The sequence below is a fragment of the Penicillium malachiteum genome, assembly GCF_028827825.1.
Source record: "Penicillium malachiteum strain IBT 17515 chromosome Unknown utg000003l:1.0-4950554.0:1.0-4952489.0, whole genome shotgun sequence".
NCBI classification, from domain to species: domain Eukaryota; kingdom Fungi; phylum Ascomycota; class Eurotiomycetes; order Eurotiales; family Aspergillaceae; genus Penicillium; species Penicillium malachiteum.
Genome location: NW_026643096.1, coordinates 2,297,589 through 2,325,582, shown reverse-complemented (window position 1 = coordinate 2,325,582; position 27,994 = coordinate 2,297,589). Strand labels below are relative to the sequence as shown.

At 45.6% G+C, this 27,994-nt stretch overlaps 12 protein-coding genes across 12 annotated transcripts; 8 read left to right on the top strand and 4 right to left on the bottom strand.

Moving 5' to 3' along the window:
• Positions 1–6: 6 nt before the first annotated feature.
• On the top strand, positions 7–3,640 carry N7483_007205 (ankyrin repeat domain-containing protein; the record flags this gene model as incomplete). The annotated part of the gene is made up of 3 exons (XM_057090642.1): positions 7–105; positions 223–760; positions 822–3,640. 3 exons carry the CDS (start codon positions 7–9, stop codon positions 3,638–3,640), a joined length of 3,456 nt encoding a protein of 1,151 aa, XP_056945383.1.
• A 1,212-nt stretch (positions 3,641–4,852) lies between these two features.
• Positions 4,853–6,011, top strand: N7483_007204 (AIM24 family protein; the record flags this gene model as incomplete). Its single annotated transcript, XM_057090641.1, has 5 exons — positions 4,853–4,888; positions 4,949–5,013; positions 5,087–5,319; positions 5,385–5,734; positions 5,793–6,011. 5 exons carry the CDS (start codon positions 4,853–4,855, stop codon positions 6,009–6,011), a joined length of 903 nt encoding a protein of 300 aa, XP_056945382.1.
• Positions 6,012–10,351: 4,340 nt separating this feature from the next.
• Positions 10,352–10,606, top strand: N7483_007203 (uncharacterized protein; the record flags this gene model as incomplete). The annotated part of the gene is made up of 1 exon (XM_057090640.1): positions 10,352–10,606. The coding sequence occupies one exon, from the start codon at positions 10,352–10,354 to the stop codon at positions 10,604–10,606; it is 255 nt and encodes an 84-aa protein (XP_056945381.1).
• Positions 10,607–10,805: 199 nt separating this feature from the next.
• Positions 10,806–11,024, top strand: N7483_007202 (uncharacterized protein; the record flags this gene model as incomplete). Its single annotated transcript, XM_057090639.1, has 1 exon — positions 10,806–11,024. One exon carries the CDS (start codon positions 10,806–10,808, stop codon positions 11,022–11,024), a length of 219 nt encoding a protein of 72 aa, XP_056945380.1.
• Positions 11,025–11,794: 770 nt separating this feature from the next.
• N7483_007201 (uncharacterized protein) lies at positions 11,795–12,300 on the bottom strand (the record flags this gene model as incomplete). Its single annotated transcript, XM_057090638.1, has 2 exons — positions 11,795–12,192; positions 12,261–12,300. 2 exons carry the CDS (start codon positions 12,298–12,300, stop codon positions 11,795–11,797), a joined length of 438 nt encoding a protein of 145 aa, XP_056945379.1.
• Positions 12,301–13,804: 1,504 nt separating this feature from the next.
• Positions 13,805–15,760, top strand: N7483_007200 (uncharacterized protein; the record flags this gene model as incomplete). The annotated part of the gene is made up of 2 exons (XM_057090637.1): positions 13,805–14,801; positions 14,886–15,760. 2 exons carry the CDS (start codon positions 13,805–13,807, stop codon positions 15,758–15,760), a joined length of 1,872 nt encoding a protein of 623 aa, XP_056945378.1.
• A 371-nt stretch (positions 15,761–16,131) lies between these two features.
• N7483_007199 (translation initiation factor eIF2 subunit beta) lies at positions 16,132–17,391 on the bottom strand (the record flags this gene model as incomplete). Its single annotated transcript, XM_057090636.1, has 4 exons — positions 16,132–16,298; positions 16,367–16,987; positions 17,063–17,162; positions 17,380–17,391. 4 exons carry the CDS (start codon positions 17,389–17,391, stop codon positions 16,132–16,134), a joined length of 900 nt encoding a protein of 299 aa, XP_056945377.1.
• Positions 17,392–18,160: 769 nt separating this feature from the next.
• N7483_007198 (uncharacterized protein) lies at positions 18,161–18,592 on the top strand (the record flags this gene model as incomplete). The annotated part of the gene is made up of 1 exon (XM_057090635.1): positions 18,161–18,592. One exon carries the CDS (start codon positions 18,161–18,163, stop codon positions 18,590–18,592), a length of 432 nt encoding a protein of 143 aa, XP_056945376.1.
• Positions 18,593–19,156: 564 nt separating this feature from the next.
• Positions 19,157–21,049, bottom strand: N7483_007197 (uncharacterized protein; the record flags this gene model as incomplete). The annotated part of the gene is made up of 3 exons (XM_057090634.1): positions 19,157–20,385; positions 20,448–20,520; positions 20,573–21,049. The coding sequence occupies 3 exons, from the start codon at positions 21,047–21,049 to the stop codon at positions 19,157–19,159; spliced, it is 1,779 nt and encodes a 592-aa protein (XP_056945375.1).
• A 1,705-nt stretch (positions 21,050–22,754) lies between these two features.
• On the top strand, positions 22,755–23,733 carry N7483_007196 (RNA recognition motif domain-containing protein; the record flags this gene model as incomplete). Its single annotated transcript, XM_057090633.1, has 5 exons — positions 22,755–22,774; positions 22,895–22,967; positions 23,067–23,173; positions 23,245–23,501; positions 23,693–23,733. The coding sequence occupies 5 exons, from the start codon at positions 22,755–22,757 to the stop codon at positions 23,731–23,733; spliced, it is 498 nt and encodes a 165-aa protein (XP_056945374.1).
• Positions 23,734–24,476: 743 nt separating this feature from the next.
• On the bottom strand, positions 24,477–25,972 carry N7483_007195 (gamma-glutamylcyclotransferase; the record flags this gene model as incomplete). The annotated part of the gene is made up of 5 exons (XM_057090632.1): positions 24,477–25,016; positions 25,150–25,234; positions 25,347–25,542; positions 25,735–25,766; positions 25,878–25,972. 5 exons carry the CDS (start codon positions 25,970–25,972, stop codon positions 24,477–24,479), a joined length of 948 nt encoding a protein of 315 aa, XP_056945373.1.
• A 566-nt stretch (positions 25,973–26,538) lies between these two features.
• Positions 26,539–27,617, top strand: N7483_007194 (putative short-chain dehydrogenase/reductase family protein; the record flags this gene model as incomplete). Its single annotated transcript, XM_057090631.1, has 2 exons — positions 26,539–27,419; positions 27,485–27,617. 2 exons carry the CDS (start codon positions 26,539–26,541, stop codon positions 27,615–27,617), a joined length of 1,014 nt encoding a protein of 337 aa, XP_056945372.1.
• Positions 27,618–27,994: the final 377 nt, after the last annotated feature.

Genomic DNA, 27,994 nt, shown 5'->3' with positions numbered 1-27,994 from the left:
TATTGAATGACTATGAATGTGACTTTATTTTTAATATTGAGTCTCGTCCCTTGTGTTTTGGCTGATGGTTGGGAGGATTTTACGAATAATCTTGCGACGGATTTGGTAAGTAACAGTGAGAGTGAAGTTGAGATCCGAAGTGGACTTTCCATCTCCTTTATACCCCAAGTTTTTCAACTTGGTTGGAATATTGGAGCAGGAAACTGATATTTGGATCTATAGGCCCCCTTGATTACCTTGTTCGGCGAACGTCTTACGAAACAATTTCTCTCCGAGTCAACAAGTCTAGTTGACAATTTCATCTTCGCTCTTTCACCACTAGGAGTGTTGACAGCAGTAGTATCTGTGATCCGCATCTGTGGCAGTTCTTCTCTTCGAGCATTTGTCGGTCGAGCCCAGGAGGGACCTGCTGAAGCCGAGGGCGAGCTGTTACCATGTGTTTCGGAGTCCACAGCTGAACTCTTCAATGATGGCGGAATCTCCAGGGTATTTGGCCGGCCCCGTATCGTGGAGATCGTTGCATGGGAGAATGAAGATAAAAACACAGGAGAGAAGTCAATAGAGATTGGAACTCTGCGTGATGCGCTCGCGACAGGAGCCTGGTCATGCAAGGGCTCCGGGGTCGATCTGGTCGACATCAAAGATCCTAATTATATGCCAGAGATGGATATTCCGAATCTGTCCTTGAACAAAGGGATTAAACAAAAAGATACGTTTTGGTTTTATGCCGCTGCTGTATTGGGTGCTATCCTTCAGATAGGTGAGTGTGTTTCATGACCAAGTGATGGATGTCGCAGGCTAACGCTCAATATCCTCTCCAGGAGCTCTATTATACGCAGCCCTGACTGTGTTTGTGTTTCCGAAGTCGTTTACGGTTAATGGAGGTCCTGTCGACAGTTATGCATTTCCATTTTACCTCACTGGAACAACGCTGCTCTTCATGGGAATGTTCTACTGTGCCGTCATTATTGAGCGATCATCCAAAGAACACTATTTCAAGCCAGCGAAGCCTAGCAAACTATATTGGCTACAACCAGGTGATCAGGATGTCGGAGATCAAGTGTTTAACTTATTCCTTGCAGTCAAAGAAGGGTCAGACGGTTCCATGACAAAAAAGCTGCGCTACATCAAATCGAGAAGAGTCATGAAATATGACAAGAGATACGTCGAAGTCTATACAACGCTACTTATGACCCTGTTGGGGTTCATTTTCCAGTTCATCGGTGAGAGAGGTCTCCATTCATCTGTGATCTTAGCCCAACTGGGCTCAACCTTCGCCATGTCAGTTCTCCGAACAATTCTTCGAACCGAACGAATGAGCCAAGAGGAAAACATGTTACGAGATGAGAGAGAGCTCGTAGCACGAAAGCAACAAGAGCTGGACTCCTTCGCTTTCTACCTTGAGCAAGTCCAGTCATTCAACCTTATCACTTCATTGCCTGATAATGTCCCTCCGAATGAAATATCTGACAAAAGTCTGGCAAAACATGTCATTAAGACTAGGGCGCGACTCGCTGATCTCACCAAGGGTGAAAACAGCCGTGGCTGGGATAGCCTTCCAATCCGCAAGGTGGCGCAGAATCTCGCCAAGACAATTGAGACCACGATGGATCTGATGTCTAGTTGGGGTTTCAAATTTGATAAAGAGTTTGAGTTCCCGCTTTACTTTGAATGCAAATCTTCTTCATCAACGTCAGCCTCTACCATATTCGGGGCCCATTCCATTAGACTTCGGAGGCTCGGAGATGCTCTCAGGTGGAGAGTGGTAGATGCCGATGGCCTTGCAACGACAAGCGAGTTAGAGGCTATTATCGGTCTCTGGACATGGTCATTATGCAAATCAGATGACGAATGGCACAAACCGTTTAGTCGTATGGTCGGTCTCAGTGAGCCAGAAGCCGAATCGCCAGGGGCGTACCTTTATTTCCATAAATGGATCTTTCGACAGACCGAAGCCACATTAGTTACAAGAAAAATGGTCGATATCCCAAGACGCTTATTTGGCCATGACTCCAAAACTTATCCCAACGAGAGAGATATTCTTGTTATGAAGACCAGTAGTGAGTTGGAGGTCATGGCTGCCCAAGATGTGTATATCCGATTTCTGGCAGCTATTTTCTCCAAAGTGGAGGAGCTGGGTGGTGAGGTTCATATGGTAGCTGGCCTACAAAATACTTGGATAGCGCAACACACTCGAGTGGACGACTTGGCACATTGTTTTGAAGACAAAAAATTGGGGTCAAGAGAAGATGCACTGCTTTGCATAGTGCCTTCTCTGAAGCGTGCTGAGATTTTACCAAGGCTGACAGGAGATTGCTCCAATGTGAGAAAACAAATTGAGAAAATGATTCAGGGAGATGATTGGGATTCTGCATTCTCGCTCCTCATTTGGATTTGCCAGCGGTCAGAAGGTGATGAATTCGAATTATCGATGTTGAGTATTGGATACCTTTGCCGACGTGCGATGTTCCATAATAGCAAAACCATCCGCGAAGAAGGAATAAAGCATGCCAGAACCCTACTACAGGCAGACCTGAGGATTCCCTTTTTCCAGGACAGAAACTACCTTGACTTTTCAAACTGGGTCATGGAAACATATCAAGCCGACCTGTGGAATAAGGTCGTCCTTGAATTTGGCTGGATGTGCTGGCACATATCAGCTAGTTCACCAGGTATGCAATCAATGCAGCGGATACTTGCAACCCTCAGTATATCGGGAGAGTTAGAGCCAGACCCAAGCTCAACCCTTAATGAACAAGAGACCGAGCTTGGACTTCGGATGATGAAGGCTCATCTCACGGTGAAGGTGCCAAACTACTCAGATGAACTCCTTGAACATGATTTTGTACACCTATGTGAACTGGCTCTTGGTACAGGAAAAGAGGAACTGACCTACTGGATGATGGTACGACTAGTTGAGCTAGGCAAGGAGAATTCCGAATACCTTGTCAATGCGTGGACCCTAGCTGGCAAAACTTCGGTGGAAGGGATCCCTGAGATTCTGCAGTTTCATGAGGCAGACATTGATTCTACAAATGAAGAAGGCCGTTCGGCTCTCATTAACCATATTATAAATCCCGACTTGGAGGCTATAAAAAAGCTGCTCGAATATGGGGCTAGTCCAGATGGAATTGAAGAGGCTTCTCGAATGCGACCACTTCTCATTGCGGCGGTTCAGGGTCGTAATGATATCCTGGAACTGCTGCTCAGGTGTGGTGCAAACGTTGAAGTTGCGGATCACCAAATGGGACTTTCGGCCTTGCACCATGCCTGTTCTAGTGATAATCTGGAAGCGACTAGGATGCTTTTAGCTTACGGTGCGGATGTCCATACTTCCGGCCCACAAAGGATGACACCATTACACTTCGCGATAAGAAACAAAAACCTTGAAATGATCAACTTGCTTCTGGAGCATGGAGCAAACATTCATGACCAGGATGGCCGTGGCGATACTGCTTTTATGACCGCCGTGAGAGTAGAATCTGTTGATGTTATGCGTCTATTGGTGAAGTGGGGAGCTGTTATTACTACCAGGAACTTCTCGAATTTGGATGCATTGGATACGGCGAGAATTGATGGCTTCACTGAAGGTATACAAATGCTGGAAGCCCTGTTAGGTCTCGCGGCGGATGCCAATTAAGTCAAGCTGTTGATCATTCCCAAATTTTGATACCCAGTAGTGTCCAAGCGAGTTTAAAGCATTTGCATCAGTAGTACACCTTCAGATTATGGAGTACTTCGTACCTATGTCATAGTCAAGTAGACATAATCCTAAGGATGGATAATCTGAAGTAAAATACTGAAGAAGCAAGAAGTGCGCAAGTATAGTATTAATGATCATCCATAGATGATAGATGTACTGTTCATGTGGGGCCATACCGAGACTAAACTAATGAGGGGGGAATGGCTTTTCCTAGTGCACGAGCCACTTCAGGTCAGCAGAACAACTTGAATTTTGGACGCGTTAGCCATCTTGGCCTTTCCTGGGCGTTCGTCAGATAATAGGCCTCGGATGTTCTGTAGTCAGCAAGTGCGAGGAAGAAACTTTTTCATGGTACGGAGTAAACATCACCGGTCAGTAGCATATACACCGTACTCCTCACTCTTCTTGATTCCCCACTTTTTGACATCCAAATTCCGTATTCTGCTTGGACCCGCTGTCGGTGCGTTGCTGAATGGCCAACGATGGTTGTGACTCCACTGTATTGCTGCATGAACTGACCCATCACGTTGCTCCGTGGAACTTGTAAGCGCCCGGCTGGGATAATCATGCAGTAGTGAGATGTGATTCGGGAACTGCCCATTTATTGCATTCGAAGACCTCGCACATCCAGGGCTAATAATAGGTTGGAAGCCCCCCCCCCATGCGGAGTTGAGAAATTTCGTTTCTTGAATAAAGCCCTCTTTCCGCTTCCTCATTGATATTTCAATTGAACATTTGAATTTCATTCTCCCACGTCTCTGAGCTGGTTCTCAGTCGATACTTCAGGTGCATAATACCTCAAGGACTCCCTTGCTATACATATACGACCAAAAGGTCCATCAAGCTTGGCTTTACCCCGCATTGTCTCTCGGCGGCAATTTGTACGTTACCTGGGTCAATTGTGCAGATTTGATCTAACAATTCTAAAGGCAGCTTTTATCTACCATTCAACAAGTTATATTTTATCAATTATTTATACAATGCCTAGCTGGCTTCCTGGGAGAAAGAGGGAGTCCAGGGGGGATGAACCTCGACCAGGGACAGGTAAGCTCTTAAAAATTAATGGCCAAAAATTCCCATACTAACTGTTCGTAGGTCAAAATCCAGTTGAGAATCCAGTTGAGAATCCAGTTCAGAATCCAGTGCAAAATGCAGCTCAGGATCCAGTTGAAAAGACACAGCCATGTGAGTGATCCACGTCTATACCCCAGCCAAAAGTAATCCGTTCTGACTCGTGCTTTCTAGACTTTCCACCACCTCCAACACAACAAGTTCAGGCCAACTATTCATACATGGGACCTGACCCATCAGTTAGCCCCCAAGCATATACTCCACCCCCAGAGAAATTGAATCCAAACCCGGAAGCTCTTGATCGGAATACAGCTGCATTTGCACAAAACGGCGCTGTTGCTATGCCGATTTCCGCACCACCTGGGCCAGGGGGGGGTACAACATGCCCGGGGCGCCCGCGCCCGGAACATTCAAGGGCGCAACTTCAACCCATCAAGACAATGTCGGAATATTCAATGGAGGGAGCTACAGGATCAGTCATCGTGATACAAACTCAATTGTAACTTTTCAGTTAGCTATGGGATGCCCTTTGAAAGCCAAACCAGGTATGATTGCCAGTGGTGCATATTTGATAATATTTAGAGCTATTTGGATTTAATCCCTTTATCAGGTGTTATGCTCGCGATGTCTTCAACAATGACGCTGCGTGGTGAATTCAAATTCTCTATCAAGAAATTCCTTGCGGGCAGCAAATTTGGCGTTTCCACTTATACAGGACCTGGAGAGCTTCTCCTAGCACCTTTTATACTAGGAGATTGCATGGTTTTACAATTGCATGGTGACAAAAAGTGGAGGATTCCACACGAGGCTTTTCTAGCCTGTACATCTGGCATCGAGCATGAATATGTTACCCAGGATTTGACAAAGGGCATGTTCTCAGGGGCAGGCTTTTTTGTGTACGAATTATCGCAAGTTGGGCTTGTATGGATCCAAAGCTTCGGTGCCATTATCAAGAAAGAGGTATGTCTCAAATAACCGCTGGAATTGAGTGGAGCTAATAGTCGTCTTCGAATCACAGCTAGCGGCTGGTGAGAGATATTATGTCGACAATGGCTATCTAGTTGCCTGGGATTGCGATTTCAAAATAGAGCGTGTTGCCTCTGGTGGACTTATCTCCGGGTTCACCGCTGGAGAGGGCCTTAGCTGTAAGTTTACAGGGCCAGGGACAGTGTACCTGCAAACACGAAACTTAAATGCATTCGCTATGGCATTGAAGGTCAGCACAGCCGGTGGCTAGGTCTGCTCAGTGATAATCCTTGATGCCTACTAGCAAGGATGAAGTGTAAGATGGAATAGGAAGTGTGTTCGTTATTTTGAACTATGCCATTCAAACCTTGGAATGTTTGTGGGAGAGTCTCCTGACAATCCGAACTCGATTATACGTTATAGTGCATACCTCAATGTGCTTCATAGCCTGTTGCTCTCCAGGGCTTTTGCTACTACTTTGAAATTTATTGTTTGATTCCCGACATTTGAAATGAATGAAAACGTAAATTGTAAGAATATGAGTAATATTTCAAGGCTGAAACACTCCTTGGGCTAGGTACTGAGAAATAAAAAACATTCAGAACTGGCAGCAGCTTGATAATTTTTGCATAAACCACCGTGACCTGACATCATGATGTGTTGGCAGCATTTATTATCTATCAAATCCCTGCCCAGGTGTGCTGGACCTTGTTTGGACCTGAGTATTGCTGTTTGCTGTTATACTACTAGGTAGTAGTATCTACCAGTACTAATTTCCCTACTATTACTTCAAGCACTTGAGCTTTCAATAATTTTGACTCAGATCCATATATTCTTCAAAATTTCTGTTCAAATCATCTTGAATGACATCATCAAACACTTCTGCCTATGTGGGAATCAAGATGTATTTCATCAACCATTGGCTCTCTTCCTTTTATACTCCCCAAATTTGGAACTCAGCAACCCCTGTCACTCTTCCATCTCTCAAGATTTCCAAGTACAATTTAGTCTGGGAGCTCTCCAGCAGAATACCAACAGGATACAGGCAAGATATTTACCCTTGAAATTGAAAAGAAAGCCTATTCAGACATAGTTGGATCAATGAAGCCTCATGAGCATCGTGGATTCTGACGTCTACCAGGAATTTGTCCACCGCCAGAGGCTTCTGTTATAAAAATGATCCATTATCATTAAGCCATTCAAACATTCGAATCACTTTTCGAGAGTCCATACTACCTAGGTCAGTGGTGTCCGTTATTTTCTCATGAATATTGGCATATTTGAGTTTTTATTTTCTTTTCAAACCCCAACGCAGGTTGAATCAATACGAAGTACCAACCCATTCTCCCTCATCATCCCCTCACTATCCCCTCATCCTACATACTTTCCATTACTCCCCAGGTTTCAGATATTCTCTTGCACTCCAGATATGAATATTGACTTCGATGCTAGGACTCAAAGGCTCTTCAAACCCGCAGCCAAAGCTCATGCAGCCCGTCAATACGCAATACCTTTCTATGCCTTCCTATTTCCTTCCGAGTCCCCTTCAAATGAAAACCCACGGAAGTTCAGCGACCTTCGAAACGATGATACGAGGACAAAATTGTTCGATGAACTCCGTACAGTTGATGGAATGCAATGTGAACCTTTCAAAAAGGCGGCCGCCAAGAGGGGTTTGGTGTCAAATGAATAATATTAGGAATCTGGGTGACTACTTCGATGCTGTAAAGACTTGGAATACAGGCTAAAGACTATTGTGCAGAATGCTTATTGTAGGCATCCTGATTTGAAAAATCTTGGATCCTGATCAGATTTGGATGGAACAAGTACAACGCTTGGATGTTTGATGATCTACACCATGACGCAAGAGCCCGAGTATGTGACCAGGTGTTCATGAAGAGCAAGCAGGAGCTCTTGGAGTTCCAGGATCAATCCAGCCACATGACCCAGCAGATTGGGATTCACTTCCTGAACCGCAAACTCGGATGTACCAGAAGCTGCACAGGAATTTGAGAATCAACTCACCCCCAAGACGGACCACACTGCTGACTTTGTCCTCTTCACTTTTCCGTTTCTCGTCTAGATACGGTTAGTATCTCACAGGGTCAGAGTCGTTAGAGCATCATTCAAATATTCCCATACATTCCTATCTATGGGGAATCTTGAATGGAATTTGTCAGTCCTCGACAGAGAAAGGTGAATATGCTGAATACATTCGGCATTCACTGAGAGATGTTCCCGATTTGCTCAGCATCCACAATTTCGATATGCTGTTTTCAACCCAAGTGTGAAGCATCACCTGGGCAGTCAAATACCAAATAAAATTTTCTGGACTTATACGGTCGGCAACTTCCTCGAGATCAGCAATCCTCCACTGAGGAACTCCAAGAACCCTCCTTGTTCTATCTGCCCCTTTGCGCAGTTTTTGGCCTCGGTTTCCTCCTTTCAATCCGCTTTTGTCGGAGGAGGTTATCCGACTCGGATAGACCGAAGAATTGTACCACATGCATGGGCCTTTTGAGGAGGGAGAAAGGGGAGTGGAAAGGGTGTCTATACTAATATGGGGCAGAGTCATTTCGATTTCAAGTTCGCTTCTCATGACTCACAGCATTGGAGCAGTCATTATGGTGTCTCAACAAGACAGGTGACCTTGATTCTGGTGCGCTACACCAAAGTGCAGAAAAGCCGCCAGGTCCAGTGCGTGGAGATGAGAAAAGAATGATGAGCATATCATGCCCTCAATAAGACCTGGGAAAATATCGATTACCAGTATCAAAATCGGGCCGCATCAAAATCAAACCACAGCCGCTTGGGGAGCTTGGTTTGGGGATATTCAAATTGAACGACGCGCTTCCAGCTCTCGTTTAAAGCACCACAAACACACCTTGCCACTTTCATTGACGAGGGACCATTCTTTAGGAACTGGCATCAAGTGTTCTCTTGCCACCCAGCCTTTGCAGCGTCACAACATAACATATTCAAGTCGGTGAGAATAATTTGGTGTCAGCGCTAATTCCTTTTTTAAATACGCCATGCACCTTACTAAATCTCGATCGATAGGTAGCCTGCTGAACAGCTTATGGGTGAGCCGCAAGCAGCGACGTATCCTGAGTCTCCAAGACCGTCCAGTCCTCCACAACCTTGTTAGATCAATATGATCTGCAAGTGTTCAACATACGATATAGCTCACGAGGACTTGTCAATCTCCCAATCAACTCTGTTGTGCGACCATCACAGAAGACGAGTTGATGTTTTCTAACTTTATGAAGGGTTGCACGACACTGTCTACAAATTTGCCAGATTCGTGGAGACTTTTATCTCTAGGTATAGGCCTCAGAAGGAAGTTCTATACACTTGGCTCTACAGTCATCGGAGAAGGTGTAATCGATCATGGAAGCTACTATGGCACTGATACCTGCATCTGCGCATCCCTTCTCTATAGAAGGCAAAATGTCCTTCGAAGATATCCGCCAGATGGCCGAGAGTCAGCCCAATGACCGCAAATACGACACACACATGAAGTTTATGCAGTGCCTGTTGAAGCTGCAGGATGGCAAAAGACATTATGTCTCAAAATAAAACACCTATGTATTAGAAAGTGATGCATGGCGTAGATCGCCAAGCAAAGAAAATCAGATGGAGAGGGAGAGAGCTTCTGAGATCCACAGCAAGCATCTTGAAAATCACACATACATTACTTCGATCAAGAAACGTGCTCCTTTGAAATAAGGAAAGGAGCGTCCAGATATTGACCAGAATCACGACTAGATCTTTGGCAGGAAAAATTATTAAGATGCTTGCCAAAGATGCCATTCATGATCATGTGGCTTGGGTGTGAACCGTGAGCTTTGTGACAGTTTGAGGACGTGGTCACCGCAGACAAAAATGGATGGTTCAGGAAGATCTGATTCGATCCGCGAGTCAACTGCTGCCAGGACAACTGGTTCATGTAGCTTTCAGACAAGATCCCTCGTGATGTGGTCAAAATACCTCTCCATGGGCATCATAGGCCTGATGGTTGGACTCTTCAAGTTGGGCAAAGTTGAAAACCCAATATCTCTTCCAACCGATTGAGTCAAACCTGGCTATCAAATATGGTGGGCGTGATACAGGTGTGCTTGATGCACAGAGATATCTTGACCCATTCTCGACAGTTGATGTTAGTAGGAAGCAAGACCACTTTAACTGTGGAGGAGAAATTGTTTAAGCTTTTTTGATGCCAGCTTACCCAAAAGGGTAATGAGGATCTGCAGGATCTCTGCCACACATTAACTCAGCGTGAAGTATGGCGGTACCCCTCGTACGAGTTCTTTGTGAAGAAGGTGCGGCTAAAACCTTCGGCTTTGAGCTTCTATATGCGAGTCACAGGTATAACTAATGGTAGAGTATTTTCTCCTTCCAAATTGGACCTTGACCAAAAGAACTGATCATAGATTTCCTCTCAGGAACGATAAATGAGCAGCAGAAGAACGGCATGCTTCAACCACGTCGCACTCCTAGCAGATAAATTACTTCCAGGCTCGCATCCTCTGCGCTTATCAGTGAAGCTGGAGTACGCCGCATACCTATACGACTGTCTTCAAGACCCAATCGCCTGCCGTCGACTCGCAAATGTATACAACGCGCAAACAGGAATGGAATATCTTCCTGCAGAGCCAGATTACGAAGACATCTCAGAAGTACCTAGATAATTTCAACAAAGACGAAGACCCTCGTACAGAGCTCAAGGCGATTCCAAAGAAACTACACGGAGTCCTCAAGTATTCTGGTTTGATTGAGACAGAAGGTGAAGAGAACGCTGATATTGAGGCTGAGAACTCACAAGTGACTGTGATGAAGACTCCGAATACATGGAGTCCTCGTTGAAATCGATGAGACACAGGTCCAAATTTTTCAACTTTCTGGAAAGAATTTAACGATCGTGCATAATGCGCGAGATCAAGCGGGTATACCGAATGAACAAAGGAAACCCGAACTCTCACTCAATATTTTTGGGGGTTGGCTTCCACGCGGTGTGAACGGCACGAAACAGACTCCAGACTCAAATCAGGGATAATGCTCAGAAATGCCTTGGCAAGTATTTAATGAGGTCCAAGGCGTCGACCTAGATATTGGACGTCTTCACAAAAAAGAACTATCTCTTGAGAATGCTGATTCAGTTGCACTGAAAGAGGAGAACATCACCCACAGCGATTATGAAAGCTCCAGTCCTGACGCTGATAGACCTAGCGAGTCTATTTTCATGGTGATTGACCAACCTATCCGTGCATCTCATCACGCTTGACACCATTTGAGTGTCTCTCGCACCTCTGTGTACTGATCTGTTGAAGATTTGAAGAAGCGCAGTCAGCGGTGGTGGCTGGAGAGAGCTCTAAACAAACTAAAGCTCGAGACCTCGCAACTCTCTACGGACTTCTGGAGAAACATAAGATTGCTTTTGTCAAGGAATTGTGTCAATGGACCTGCCCTACAGCCCTGGAGCATGTTCTTACCCGAAAATGTACAAGAGCTGAAGAGCCGAAACAGCAAGGTTAAAAGGCAACACCGTTCACTGGTAGGGGATTTACTGGATATTACAACAATACTCCAGTTTTGCCATCCACTAAGTTCATTGGGATCGTTATGTCCACTTTTCAGGCTTCTATTGTCTCACGATCTTTATTCAGGGAACTACTGTTTCATATACTCTCTAATGCAACAAATTTCTTCAATCCTGTCAGGGCATTAATTATTATTCAAATTTTATTAGAGAGACGCATCCACGTTTTCCCGGTCCATTTTGCTATAGTCATTTAGTATTACTCAACCTTGGAAGTGCTGAAGATGTCCTCCGGGCCCCGGCACCTGGGGGCTCTATTTATGTATTTCAGTACTTAAAAGGGTACTTAAACCTGAGGTGTCCCGGTAGTATAGCCGATCTAAGATTCAAGTCGGATAATCTTGGAAGAAAAATAGAATTACATATGGGCCAACAGTCAATAGAACATTTCTGCGTCTCTCAATAACCAAGTAACACCAGAGGCAAAGTTGAAGGTCTCTCCATGTGCTAGGGTCTCACTCCATGACATCGACACCTGGTGGCACAGGCTGTGCCCAGACACCAATGGTCTTCAAAGAAATCAGAGTCCAGTCATCTTTGGGTGCAGTGCTCCAAGTCAGCGAATACCACTGATCCTTTCCATTTGGAACTGCATAGAAGCTCGCAGCAGGATGCTGGATCAAGAAATCTTGACCGTACAGATAAAATGTATCCACGATTTTTCCTGCAGTGTCCTCTGGTAGTGTGAAGACGACTGGTCCTGATGCGGTTATATTCCCAGCCAGGCAGAGCAAAAGAGTTGTAGTATTTGTCGCGAACGCATCTATGGCACTTTGGGCTCGGGAAATAATAACAGGCTCCGTTTGGTTGACATGAGCAACCCATGTGTAAGAATTTTTATCAGAGACCGTGACTATTGAAAAAGAATTCGGGTTATTAGACGTTGCCTGGAATTTTGAAAGCAGACAGAGAAATACATACAGTAGACTTCCCTCCTCACCGTCGCGTTTGAGAGGGACATATCACCGATCTGGGTTTGTCCTGTATTTTGTTAGATGAGCTGTTCGTTTGGATATGTGAGGAAAGGGCTTTACTTGCCATCTGCAAAGTAGACAGGAAGTCCTTGGAGACTACCTCCGTATGCGTAAAGCCCAAAAGTATTGTTATCTTGTCTCTCTTCCAAGGGAAGACATTGGCAAATAATGCCATACACTGCGACGAAGAAAAGTAGAAACTGCATTTTCTAGCTCCAGGCACTATCAAGACTGTACCAGAAAACTTCAGATCAAAGGTTGAAAAATTAATTGGCAATGGGATGGCTATCCACAGGTGTGATACACGCCTCCTTATATCAGAGTTGGACTCTGGTATTGAATCCTAGCGTCTACGAATATTTGGTTTCTCAGCTGCCTAGAACCTTTATTATCATATTTGACCAGCATTACCTTGAGATTCCAGACCTAAAAGCCCGGGTATTCCTTGTCTAATGGGTTGTTTTCACCTCCCTCCTTGGGTGCCCCACAGCATAGCCCATCACCAACTGGGATGTCCAATACAAACAGCACGTATGACCAGATATGAGAGGCCTCAGATTTACAAGGAATAGCTTCCAAGGTTGTTCAATCATGTTCATCTATCCTCCTATATCCTCTTACATCAGGTGATCATGATTCCTTCGGCTCCCTTTGCCTCTCTAGGAATGTGACACAGGACCACCATGACGCGTGGCAGGGCCCTTCATCAGCCCTACTGAGGCTCAAGACACCGTGGCTTTGATATCTGAGACATAAAACTTGAAACCTTGGAAAGGGCGCCTGAATCTCAGATTCCTGACAACTTGAATACCTATATCGTACACATGTGTCATACATGATGTATAGAACCCACCACTTGAATCTGAGATCAGACACCCGGGTTAGGGATGTCATCAAATATCACCAACCCTGAATTTGGACCTCGTCAAGGAAGGATCTGGCGACTCACGCCATCAAGGCGTTTTGAGGCGCTTCAAATTAGATAATACCTTCCAAATTTGTTGATGCCTTATTATACACCGTAGAATCTATAATCCCATATCGTAGCAATCGTCTCAACCTCGTTGCCCATTGCCCGGCTGATCAATACTAGTATACACCGGTTTCAGATAGAAACAGTATATCTCCACTCTCTATCTCTAGTCTGAATCCCAATACTAGGTAGGATCAAATGTTATCCTATCGTATTTTGCTGGATATTAAAAATCCCAACGAAATTGAATTCTTGGAGCTAGCTAGCATACCCTAGTTTTTGCAAAAAAATGCCTTGTGTTAAGGCGAACATGTGTTCCTCTCTATGGTAGTTTAGATCTCAGTTTTGAAACAACATTAGCATAAATAAGATTGAAGCTATCCTACAAGAGATGAATATTCTTCGTACGGTTCAACAACAACTGGCCTCAGTCAACTGGTAGTCTAGTATATACTCATCGGAAAGATTCTGTTGTTGAATGAGAAGTCTTCACTACTAGTACTTAGACTCGGGCCAGTATGAAGCTATTCTTTTCTCTTCTGTTTTTATCCTTTTTTTTGGTATATGGCAATGCATACCCACAAGATGCGGCCATTGATTCAAGTTCCACCATAGCCCCATCATTCTCAGGCCTGGGCTCATATGCTACAAACACCTCGAGCTCTACTCCAAGTGCATCAACTCAGTCTCCGAGCATTTGTACTCCGACCAATACTGCCAATGACAGAAAGTCATGGTGCGACAGCTTTGATATAAGCACAGACTACGAAGAAAACGTACCACATACCGGTGACACCCGCGAATATTGGCTTTCTATCGATGAGCTTATGGCCAATCCAGACGGGAGAAAAGAACGTCTGGTGATGGCTGTCAACGGAACCATTCCTGGACCTTCAATATTTGCAAATTGGGGTGATGATGTCATAGTACATGTCTACAACAATCTTACTCAGTCCAAGAATGGAACCAGCATCCATTTCCATGGCATTCGTCAGAATTATACAAATCCAAATGATGGGGTTGTCTCATTGACTCAATGCCCTATTGCACCCAACCATACCATGACTTACAAGTGGAAGGCAACTCAATATGGGAGCTCATGGTATCATTCGCATATTGGATTACAAGCCTGGGAGGGTGTCTTTGGTGGTATTGTCATCAATGGCCCAGCATCCACCAACTATGATGAAGATAAAGGAGTCTTGTTTCTAAACGACTGGTTAAACCAAACGGTTGACTCATTATACTTTGGCGAGAGAGTCAATGGTCCTAGATTCCCCTGGGGAAATGGTTTGATCAATGGTACAGAGGGCAAAATAGAGAGCAATGGGACAGTGACAGGAAAATTCTCCAATATTTCAGTGACTCAAGGCAAATCATATCGACTCCGGGTAGTCAATGCTGCTATCAACTCGCATTACACATTTCAGATCGATCTTCACAACCTGACTGTCATTGCTGTGGATTTTGTGCCAATCGTCCCATATACAGCCCCAAACATACAAATTGGAATGGGTGAGTGGCGTTCCTCTTTCCTACATTATCACATCTATCTTATGCACCTCGACTCAAAGCTAACATTTTGAATTAATCCAATAGGTCAACGATACGACGTTATATTCACTGCCGATCAGGGCGATGTAGCAGACTCTTTCTGGATTCAAGCAAAGTCCATGCAGTGCTCGCAAAACTTGAACGACAACACTACGGCCATTTTAACGTATAGAGAAACCAATAAATTGCCAGCAATCCGTCTAAATAGCACGATCCCAGGAGATATCTGTAAAGATGAACTTCTTACCAACTTGACACCTTATGTTGGAAAACCCCTTCCACCGCCGACAGATGCATCATGGAACAAGAGCTTGACTACGCAAAAAAATCAGACAGACCTAACCAGCTTCAATTACTGGTACATGAATCATACATCCATGCAGGTACAATGGAAAGATCCTGTTTTGAAGCAGATATACCAGGGTCAATCCCTGAACACCACAATTGGGCCATTCAACGCATCGGATTCAAACAGCTTTCTCACTGGGTCAAACTTGATTACTCTCCCAGATAAGAACGATTGGGTCTATCTTCAGATAATCAGTGATCCGAATGGACCGGGTGATCATCCCATCCATCTACACGGCCATGATTTCTATATTCTCGCGCAAGGAAATTCATCTCAACCTTTTAATGGAGTTATCAATTACACGAATCCTCCTCGTCGAGATACAGCCCTCTTGCCTTTCGGTGGATACTTGACGATTGCTTTCAAGACTGATAATCCCGGCGTATGGTTGATGCATTGTCATATCGGCTGGCATGTTGAGGAAGGTTTCGCACTTCACTTCCTCGAACTTGAGCATGAAATCAAGGGATTGATTGATTATGATGATATGAATGTGGTTTGTGATGATTGGAACTCATACGCAAAGGCGAATAACGTGAACGAGACTCTGATGTTTGATTCTGGGGTTTGATCTATCAAATCATGTTATGTTATCCAACATTTGAACTCGATGAATGTAGACTATTTTGTATTTTGAAATCTATCTCAGCATTATGACATGCTTTTGTTAGCATTCGCCAGGCTTCACGTTGAAAATATCACATAGATGTGGTCAATAGGGTATACTTGAAACCTAGTAGATGCCAGTCATATCAGTCCATTTCATGAGAAACTAATTCTATCCTTCAAATCATGACCTCATCTCAACACCCCAACGGCAAAAAGATACAATGCTGGGGTTTCTTTTTCATCCACCGCAATCCAAAGCATGACACGCCATAAAGAAGAGAAAACATAAGAACTCCCTCCTCCACAATATGCCAAATCCAATTCCTAGCTCGCTTAACCAGTACGCTTGCGGCGACCGACTTGTCCACGGAAACCAGTCTTGATAGCGGCGACGGAACGACGAGAACCACAGGAGTTGCAAGTAATGAAGTAAAGACGGTTCTCACCCTTGTTGAGTTCGGTGTCAGGGCTGCGGCAGGTCTTGCATGTGACATACTCCACTGTAAAACGAGTTAGAAAGGCGGCGAATCTCAAAATGAGAATTGGAGACAAAAATGATGAAACCTACCGATATATGACCTCAAGACGGACTCAATTTGTCTCTGGACGAAACGACCCTTAATGACGAGACGACGGCTACCGTCGACACTGCCGCTAGTACCCAACTCAGCGAACAAGAATTGCATGACGTGGTCGTCGGAACGCTTCATGCGCTTGCAGATATCGGCAATGTTGGCGAAAACGGTACGACGGTTACCCTCACGCAAGCACTGGGGAGGAGGAATCTTGTAGGACTTGGATCCGCTGGACAGGAGATCGGGGTGGTGGCTCTGGATGAGGGAGAAGAACCGGGAGACGAGAAGGGAGTAGGGGATGGTTTGAGTGGCATCGTGGGACCAGATACCAGTGCCGGCCTCGAGGTCACCCTCGGGGATGACATCCTCGACGGTCTCCTCGCCAACGTCTTCGGAGACACCAGCCTCGGCGAGCTTAGCCTCGAAGTCACCAGTGTCGAGCTTCTTGGACTTGGAGGACTTCTTCTTCTTCTTCAGGACGGAGGGGTCGAACTCGGCGTCGCCGGCGGGGGCTTCCTCGGCATCGGCATCGGCATCGGCATCCTTAGACTTCTTGGACTTCTTCTTCTTAGCCAGACCCTTGAACATGTCGGTCACCTCGTCGACTTCCTTGTCTAGAATTTTGATCATCGTTAGCGGGTCCAGGGTTCAAATGTGAGAATCGAAAAGGAGGTATGGTAGTTGCATACCAGCGGGCTGGTCGGCCGGAGGAGCCTCTGTAACTTGGCCGTTGGTGTCCATGATAACTGAACCTTCACTGAATGCAACGGATTTGCGCTGCTTTTGTTCCTATTCGGAGGTGGTTCCACCGCAAATTAGTAACCCAATAAAAAAATTATATAGAAAAAATGAAGCTCCCGAGAAGATTGCAGGAAAATGGAATAGTTTCGAGATCTAGCGGAGTAGCAAGTGGCTTGCGACACTAGCGTAGACGTCGACCGAGGGGTATTGTGCAGTCTTGAAAGAAAATGTGGGTGCGGTAAAAAAGAAACCAGGTGTGACATACAACGTCCGCCATGCTGGGTGGTTGTCGAATTCGCTTCGTTCCACCACCGGGTTATTTTCAAGGTGTATTAGGGCTCCGGAGGGATCGCAGGTTCGTAGAGGTCGACAATGACGAATTTGACGCTGGATCTGATATTCCCATGTTCGGCGAGAGGCGAGTCTCTGTTATCGCGGGACATGTCACGTGGTTCTGACTCACGGGGGTCACGTGCGAAGTATACGGTTAGAGATATTGAAATGATATTGAGTCAATATTACATGGATTTAATGGTATTCATTTAAATTTGCTGATATTTGAGCTTGATTTGATTTGACTAAATCTTTCTATCTTATCAAAATAGCTTAGACAGCAAGGTATCTAGCAAGACCTTGTTATTCCGTATACTCCCAGACTGTGCAAGGCTTGTGGAATATTTGGAATACAGCTGGCTGTACACTCGAGCAGCTTAACTGTGATAAACCTCGTAGTTCATTTCATTACCCCTTCCTCTACATATTTTTACTCGCAACTCATTTTTGTGAATAATATATCATAGAATCTACTCCAGATCCATGATGATTGAGCCCCACAGTGTGTGCTAGTGACTAAGCGTGAGATCTCTTGGCGCTTATGTAACATTTGCACCACCCGCGGCGGTGTTGACTGACGACTCTCGACACCAAGATCTACACCATCCAACTTAACTACAGAAGCAAATGCTTTGATCATAAGCAAGCAGTAGGCAGGCCACTGCTCCTCCAGTTTATTCCTCTCGTTTTCAGCTCTCCCAAAGTTCACAACCATGTCTTCCGAATCTCCTGTCCCATCCAATCCCTCGTTCTCCATGTCCGCATACATGGTCCCCTCAACTCAGCACTCATATGAGTCCGATGACGAGATCGCCTCGCTTCCTTCCGAGTCAACCACCGATTCGGACCTTGAAACACTTTCCGACGACTACTCGGATGCGGAGGCGGAGTGGAGAGAGAGCATCGAACAATTGGAGTTATTGTTGACCATGGTCCTTGTCCCTTTCCTGGGCAAGTACTTGGGCCGTCGATGTGCATACTGGAGTATATTGATTCTGATTCATTTCCTCTGTTGTATTTTACTAATCGGCTTTCATGTAGGCTGGACACGGTTCATGCAGTGGAAGTACCCAGTCGAGGTTGTCATGCGGAGTCCCGGGGTATTCAAGGGTATCGGTGCCATTGAGGCTGCTGCGAGCCTGTAATACTGAAGAAGGCATTATTTCCGCCTTGGTCTTTTTTTTGTTTTGTTGTTTTTTCGCATGACTGGCGTTGAAAAGAATGACCCATACTGGCTTCCCTGTTAGGATGATACCATGGTCGGGTTTCTCTTGTCTGGATATCACCTACCAAGACATCGGATAGACGTGAAATATTTATTCGATGCTTTCTGTTAATAATTCTTTACCCTCTAGATTGTTATATACCCAAACAACTCAATTCAAACAATCAACCTCTACCAACAAAAGCCAGTTCTCGTGTATACATGATGAGTTCAGCCAAGCCGGCAGATCTTTGCCGCGACTCAGATATCTTGAGTCCCGACTCGAATTTGAACTGCTGCAGTGGCTTATTCGCTAAACGATGGTCTGTTTAAGTTGCTAGGCAAAGCCAGCATTGTTATCAGCTTGAGTGATACAATGGATGATCTCGAGTTCATGAAGGACATCATTAACATTGAATCAAATTTTTACAGCAAGAATATTGGGAGTATGTTTTTTCCCCTTTTATTCAACAAACAGTGCCAAAAGGAAATTTCTCAATGGCAATCAATACAGCTTGTTAGGACGCCAAAAATTAACAGGGAGGAACGTGTCGTTTGTAACATGCGCGGTATCGGGATGTAAGCCGTTATGTATTGGCTTGCTCTGGTCTTTGATGCCGTGCTCCTCGGAATATTGGGGTAGATTGGAATCATCTGGGGCCCTTTCGTGTCTGTTGACTTGTAAAGCGGATTCTCCAGCTACCACCCATTCGCGTAAACATGACCCCAGCGAGTCAGCAACGGAGGGGCTCCCCGATGGCTCACGTTGAATTTGCGGGCTCAAAATCGCTACCCAGTTTGTCTCATCCAGCGAGGGTTTTGTGAGAGGGGCAGGATCATTGATGTCTTTGGAAGTGCCGGCAGGGTCAATGATATCCTGCAGTGGCTGCAAATCCTGACTTGAATCCGGAGTTGACTCGGGCTTTCCATGTTCATTCTGAGAAATCACCGATGAGGATTTCCTTTCTGCTGGGATGACCAGATTGGGAAAGGATAGCTCCATCCTCTGGATCATTTCTGGATTCGCGGGACCTCGAGTAGGAGTGTTTTGTCCAGAGCTCTTGTTTCCCGCCACTGATAGATTGGTATTGACTCGGATACCCTGCTGTGAGGTGATTCCTGGTGACCTTAATATGTCCTGGTGATTCTCATTCGTTCTAGAGAGCCAAGACGCTTTTCGGGTTTCCAACAACCATTTCAGGTCGTCCAAGCTGCAATAGGTCTTTTCATGATCCAATTTTGGACAGGGGTCCTGTATTCCATATCTTGAGAGGCCCACAAAGAGTGATTTCAGCAGAGTACCATGTATTGAGTATTCGCGTTTTGTCTTTTCAGGATCAGTTTCTGACCAAGTGTGTGGTGTAGGAGATATGGATACGTTGGCATTGCGTTCAACGTGTTCTTCTGGGTATGTCCCTCTATCCGGTGTATTGACTGGGCTATGATAAGATGGGCTTCGCACTATGTCATTGTGTGGGGAGTCTTGCGGGGGCTTGTGAGCACTGGGAGTGTCAATGCCCTTTCCTTTCATATGTTCAGTGATAGTTCCTTGTTGAGTCTTGATTGATTTCAGTTCAAGCGAATTGAAGGAATCTGAAAGTCTGTAATTTGGTATCCTTCGCTGTTGACCGCTTCCCCTTCTCTCTCCCGTGGCTGTCCTGCTCGTGAGTGAAGATGGTTCTGTAATGTCCTGCTTCTTCAGCAAAGACGTGGTCAGATTGATGGGGTCGGGTACTTTTAGCAAGTCAGACTTTGAACCTCGAGCACTTGTTCGCCGAAAGCTTGGGTATACATACCACTATCTCGTAGTCTGAGTGGAGATGATGCCTTGCCCTTACTGAAGATGCCAAGGGTCATCTTCTCGGGCAACTGTAAAAACCGTTAATAAGAGACACCCTTGGCACCCATACCCAGCACCTACTGTCAATCTTTCGCGGGCTACATTTGCTGCATGAAATGTATCATTTAGGGTATGCTTCCGGCACTTTTTCTGTCGTTTCTTCGTTCGATCGGATGAGTCTTGTTGCTGTTGTTCAGTTCCGCCACCCTTGTACTCATAGTGATCCTCTCGTGTCTTATGGCGTGGTTGGCGGTCGAATTCATGGTGAGCTTTCCGTTTCACAGCGCTCCGACCTAAACTTTGGACCCTTTCTAACAAGGTGTGTGACTCTTGTCCTTGTCTGACATCCGGTGTTTTCGAGCCTGGGGCGCAGTCTATTATTAAGGATGGTTGATCGAGAGCAAGCAAGGTAGAGGTTTTCCGATTACCTGTGTTTCTCTCCTTCAAATCCAGCGTGGAGGGTATGAGGTTGCGCAGGACTGGGTCATCGGGAATGCAATCCAATCCATCTGGCACGTTCGTAAGCCATTGATGAATCAAAGTAGAATCGCACTTCATTGCTTCAGAAAGTAAACATTTCAAAGATGAGTTAAAATTCAAGCATTGTTCAAGTTCGAGTTCCAGTTCCCAACTTGGGTGAACTACTACTAGTATGAAGATTTGGGCTCAGGTGACCTGAAGGCTCGATATACTAACGGAAGTCACGATCCGTCAACATCAACCCTCACAACTTGAACTTCAACTTGACTTGCACATCAAGTTCAGGACTAGTAGGTGAGCAAGGATGTACATTCAATGTTAGTTGAGCTCCATTGGTAGTTTTCCTTTACTCATTGATTCAACATCGAAATTCTTTGCCACCCAAGTTCTCAATCTTCACTATGGTATACCGTGGGCCCTTTCGTCCAAACGTTACGATCGTTGCATCAAATGGCCGTCACAATTCTAATGAAGTGACACAAAGCATCGTTATCAGTTTAATGCCTTATCTTCCCGAACTACTGTCGGGTATTGAATCTATCATCAAACAATCAATGCCGGGCTGTCAAGCCGATCCATGCGCTGATCGACCCCTCTGAGCTCCGGAGTCCTTCCGATGTACAGCCCAAGCGGTATGTGGGTCCTGGCCCCTCCACCACGCACCGCGTGGATTGGATGTGGATGATCATCCCGGTCGGACTGGGTCCCAAATTGGGTTGACAAGGACGAAGCCAAGCCCATCGCAGACCTTCAGCCCTTTCTGCAGACTATGCATCTTGGGGCCAGACCACTTCTGGGGCGCGCCCGTTTCTCCAGTCAGATAGGATCACGGGTCAACAATGCATATACACACACATCGCAACTGCATCAAGACTGCGAGGTACAACTCAAGTGAGACGGGTGCGCGTTCCACGGGCCAAAGTGCGTGGAGAACCCCGCCCAACCAACCCGTGAATCGCTCCCAGGGTTCTTCGCAGTCAACCACGCGCTCTATTATCCTTCCGGTCCTGATATGGAGAACTGTGTTTTTTTGAGTAACGCAACTGTTGTAGATCGAGTCCGGATGGTTCTGTTGCTCTCACCGTATCATGATCTGGGGATTCAGGGAATGAAAACCGGCTCTGGACCTTCGCCGTGACTAGATTAGCGTACCTCCTCCCCCCCCCCAATCGCGCAACTCCAAGCCTCGGGTAACATCTGATTGATGGGAAGCGGAAAAAGGAACACTGGCCGCCGAGACCCCGACAATCGAATCATTGACAAGGTTTAGGCTGGTGGGACTTTGTCTCTGAGGGGGGTAAAGAAAGACTATCTTTCTCTCTGCAGCAACACTTCCGGCCCCCCCACCTCTGTCCTTGCATTATTCTCCCCTCTGTTTTACCCAACGACTCTTCTCTTACTGGTTCACTATCCATCAGACATTCTCAGAGGTAAATTTGAAAGAAAAAATCACCCCTTTCCTATTCAAAAGACCGGGATTTTTTATTTCAGTCAGCATTGTATCTCTTTCGATCGGTAAACTGTTGTTGGCGCCAGTCCAACTGGGAATTTTCCCAAGGATATGGAAGCCCTAAGGCAGTGTGATTGTTACACGGATTTGACGGCTGACTTGTTTCGCAACCGCTAGGGTTCCCTGTCCCGTTGCACCCGGCACAACCTTTCATCATTCTCTTCTCTTCCGTTGAGTCGCCTCCAGTCGCTTCTTTCCCCCAAGCCAGTCTAATCTAGTTGCAGCTTCCGTTCCTTTATTCCCCCTTTCCGACGTTTTGCGAGCGAGCTCATTATGTCAAAGCTCTTCGTCCAGTACGTTCTTTTTGGGCTTTTCGTGTGATTCTTGACGTGGTCTTGCTTCTTCTTTGCTCTGGGAAAAAACCGTCTATGTTGATCAATAATAAACTAACATATAATTTCAATAATTTAAAGCGGCCTTTCGTGGCACACTAATGATGATACTCTCCGTGAGGGATTCCAACAATTTGGTGAGATCCAGGAAGCTGTTAGTATCTCGCCACTCCCCCGTCCCCCCCACCCCCCCAAGAAAAGAAAAAAACATCATTGTCATGAATGATGAAACCTTGCTAAATGCATCATCTAGACCGTCGTCAAGGACCGTGCAACTTTACGCAGTCGTGGATTTGGTTTCGTTCGCTTTGCCACCGACGCTGAGGCCGAAGCGGCGATGAATGCAATGAATAATGTGGAGTAAGAAGCTCCTGGGGGTTTTCCTCTTGACTCCATGTTCAATTGGCTCCTGAACTCATCGTGTGTTACAGATTCGATGGCCGGGTCATTCGTGTCGACAAGGCATTTGACCGTCCTGATCGCCCGCCTCGTACCGACGGCAACTTTCAGGGTCGCGGTGGATACAATCAGCAGCCCAATAGCGGATATCAGCAACAGGGTGGTTATGGTGGTGGTGGTGGCTACAACAGCCGCGGAGGTTATGGCGGCGGTGGCGGCGGCTATAACAACAACAACTCATACAGTAACGGCGGTGGTGGCTATGGTGGTGGTTACGGTGGCGGCTATGGTGAGTATCCTGTTTCATTTCTTTTCGTCTGTTGAATCTCGGGTGTGTGTCTTGAGGAGCACCTTGTATTGACCAGCAATTCCTCTTGCAGGCGGTGGTCCCAATGCAGGATTTGGTGGCCAACCTGGTAAGTTTGAATAGACTCTATCAATTCCCATTGTGGTGGATATGAGGTTGATTTGTTTTCACAGGCTGGCGCGGCAACCAGCCTCCTGGCCCGGAGGGCAACTAGGGCTTCCATCTTTCCCATATACCCCCATTGACGTCTTTCTCTGCACACGCAAAATTTTCTTCGACTGCTTTTGAATTTGAAAACGATTTGACGAAAATATGCCGGGGATTGAGTTTTGATGCAATGCGGTTCGGCCTGGAGCTGGCTGTTGATTTTTAGTTCTCTTGTTTTTCTCCGTTTTCCATTCATTTCTGCTTGAAAGTTGAGGTAATCAATGACTTTTCAAGTAGAAAGGATGCGCGCTCGGACATTAATTTGCCTCTGTCATGTCCCTCTGATATGCTGTTACTTTTTCTTGTTTTTGTTGTGGGATGCACTGTCTGATCAGAACTGTAGGATACACTTTTTTGATGTGAGGTCAAAACACCGCAATCAATGGGATCTGAGTACTTAGTATGAACTCGGATCTTTTATCTATCAGAGCCAATTTCAAGTTTCCAATCATGATATTAAGCTTCTAGTTTCTTGTTTCTTGTTTCTTGTTTCTTTTCTTGTTTCTTTTCTTGTTTCTTGTTTCTTGTTTCTTGTTTCTTGTTTCATGTTTCTTGTTTCTTGTTTCTTGTTTCCTTCGTTACTCGGTGTCGTAATTTGTCAGTCATTGATATACATGGTAAATTGGCTGTTAGCAGAGCGAATCTACATTGACTCTTGGCTTCAACTCTATTCAGGAGTCTAATCTTTAATCTCTAAATCTGCTTCAGCTAGGTAAAAGTCGCCTCCCCCATCTGAAAGCTACCAGTTTCTCACTCAATCTTATCTCCATGATCAATCTCTCCAGGATAAGCCAAATTCTTCTTCACTTCCTTTTCAGCCTCCATCTCCTCCCTCTCCGCCAAATCAACCGCCTCAATAGCTTTCACCCTCTTCACCAAGTCTGTAACATGAATATCAGCTGTCCCAAGTCCAATTCCCTCAAGTGCCTTCTCCAATAAGAAAAGGTACTCCGTATTCTTTCCACTAAGTCCATGTCCCGCACTAATCACCTGCGCCACATCCTGCGCATCGCGACGTGCCGGATCACGCAAGAATTGCGGATTACTGGGCTGACCAATGTACACCATACAAATAATGGATGGTGTTTCCGAGTCCGCGGAGCCAGCAGAAGCTCGGATATTCTCTTTCCCTGTTTCTGAGACAGGGTAAAAGGGCGTAAAATGCGCACTGTATCCATCTATCTCACGCTCATCAAGGTAATCATGGACCTCCTCAGCATGTGAAGCGGGGATATGATACGCTGCGCCCCACACCTTTGTGGATTCCGATTCGGATTCATGGCGTGCCAGCTATACAGAACAAAGATTCCTGATTAGCTCCCCGATACATGAGTTCATCACCTGGACAGTGACCACGTATTGTATTGACGTAGTCTGAGCGCAAGGAGTGGAACCCGTCTGGACAAATAGGTGCGGCACATACCGGGTCATCTAATGTTTCCCAAAACTGGCGCTCAATCACAGTAACTACGCGCCCGGGTTTCTCGGGAGTTCCACGGTGGTCGGTACTGGCCAGCGAACATTAGTACGGTACATGATGCGGAGCACAGAGCACCCGGGCAGTCAGATCCAAGGGATAGGGGATGTAGACCAGATCTGGTTAGCATGGTCCGAACTCACATACCTAGCCTGAAAATTGGGAACGCCACGGCGGCTCTCGTGTCAGCTTTGGCTTGCTCTAGATGTGTGGTCGGTGCTGGATTTGGGGGCGCAAGTTCCCGTTTGTGCTTGGTACATATTCTTTCGGTCCATTTTGGGGCTCTTACCTGCCAGAAGCGTCGTACGTAGCCACTAATGAAACCTGGAATTCGCTGGTCTAAATATGTGGCGTTGAGGTTAGTTTGAAAGTTGCGGTGGGGGGGTTATCCAAGGTTGAATGGGCAGGTCGGCCCGAAGCGTGTCCAGTGTGCTTATTCAAGAATTCAAGTAATCGAGTGTTCGAGTACATTAATTGAATCAAATAGCATTGACTCGGATTGATTCAGGTTCAAGTCCGAATTTCACGTACCGTAATGTGGGGGTGGCTTCCAGATCAGACTCCTGTGATTCTTTAGCTTTCGGTAATGCAAGTTGAAAATAGCATGAGCAGATATGCGGGTTTCCGAGTCGTATCTGGAAAAGATCCCTGGAAGTTGATCGGAGATCACTTACCCATATCCAAATACCCATAAGTCTCCCTTAGGGAAATGAGTCTTCCATGTTCGGCCGTCGGGGTGTACCTGATGGCCTTGATAGCTGGCCGACATGTTGATGAATGTGTTTTGAGTCGGATAGTCAATGATGAATATTTTTTGTATGTAAAAAAAAGACAATATAATATTTTCTGTCTGATCAAGGGTCAATGGCGGATGTTACGACTCTATTTTGTAGCGGGAGATATACTTGGTGATGTGGAATTGGCTGAGAAATCAATCCATTTGTTTGCAGTGTTTGTTCGCGGCTCGCCATTTCCCTGCAAGATGAGATCTTCGAGTTTGATAGTTAAAATGTTGAGACAAAGGTAGTGTAATTTGATACTTCATGAAGAAGTCAACTCAAAAATGACGAATCAATCAATTTGTCTTTCGACCTTGAGTTCCTGATTGCTCAGTATTGGCAATCAATCTCGTCAACTGAGCAACCAGCATAGAAGTTCAAATGTTATGAATGATATAGAATCTCAGCTATGATTGGATGAAATGGTGAAGAAATCCTGACTCATCATGCTGACATCATATATTTTGATCTCTACAAATTCCATCACTGACAGAAACATAGGAGAGCTTGGGAACAAAATCATCCAAGAAATACGCGTATAAGCACATCTCTCACTATGGCAGGACTCTTTCGACTTCTCAAGATGCAATATACTCCCCCGACAGATCCCGGAGGGCTATCTCTAGTCGGCAAAACAGTCCTTTTAACAGGCGCAACATCTGGTCTAGGCTATGAAGCTGCAATCAAATATCTGAATCTGGGCGTTGGATCATTGGTGATTGGAAGTCGCAGTCTGGAGCGAGGAATTCTCACCAAGATCGAGCTGGAAAGGATCACCAATCGACCCGGTGTTATTCGGGTCTGGGAACTTGAGATGACAAGTTTCGAGAGTGTCAAAAGTTTCGCAAGCAAAGTCAATAAGGAACTCCCAAAACTTGACATCGCATTACTAAATGCTGGTCTTTGGAACCGGGAATACTCTCAGTCACCCGAGGGCTGGGAAGAAACAATACAAGTGAACACACTTTCCACCTTCCTTTTAGCCCTGCTACTTCTTCCCAAGCTCCGGGAGTCTTCTTCCAGCTCTGATCCCAGTCATTTGAGCGTGGTCTCAAGTCAGCAATTTGTTCGTGCCAAGGCAGAGAGTCTCCGAACAGAGGGCTCCTTGTTGGAACATTTGAACTCCCCAGACAGATTTCAGGGACCGAAACAGTATGGTGTCTCGAAATTGTTACTGGAGTACGTCATGAAGGTTATTGCAAATGGTGTTCGCCAGGACGATGGAACCTTGCCTATTATTGTCAACACTATCAGTCCAGGATTATGTCGGTCGTCTCTCGGTCGACAATATAATCGATTCTACGAGCGCTGGGTTGTATGGTTGGCATATATGCTCTTTGCCCGAACCACCGAGCAAGGTAGTCGGTCATTGGTCAGTGGGACACTTCAGGGTGCCGAGTCACAGGGCAAATGCTGGCGGAGTGATGGATATCTCGAGTATGGTCACACAATTATCTTTTCTCATCCGTCTTGTTTCAAGTTCATATGCTGACTCTTTCCAGTGAATCTACGGCCCTTACCACGGCACCCGAAGGAAAACAGTTTCAAACTCAGACCTGGACTGAGATCATCGAATTATTAGAGAAGCAGTCAAGCGAGATACAGGATATTATCTCAGGGATTAGACTAGAATGAGGCTCGTATTCGTATATTAACATTAATAAGACTGCCCAGTGGGCTATATCAATAGCCACAGTGGAACCCACTATAATTAAATAGAACTAAGGTTCAAGGGGTAAGAATTTTTCAAAGTAATGTGAATATGTGCAGAAATCATGCAGAATATCTTATAATTATTTTTAGGCCATTAAATCCTGGAGGCGATGCTATTTAAAATTAGGCGGATAGGGCTGAGTCGATCGAATTTAGGGATACATACTTCATTACATGAAAGCCACCATCTTACTTGTGGGGGAGATTGCGACGCCCGAGTTTTTTTTGGGCTTTAAACAGGCTACGGGTTTATCTAAGGAACCACCGCCCCACGCGCTTGGACGTACAACCTTCCAACT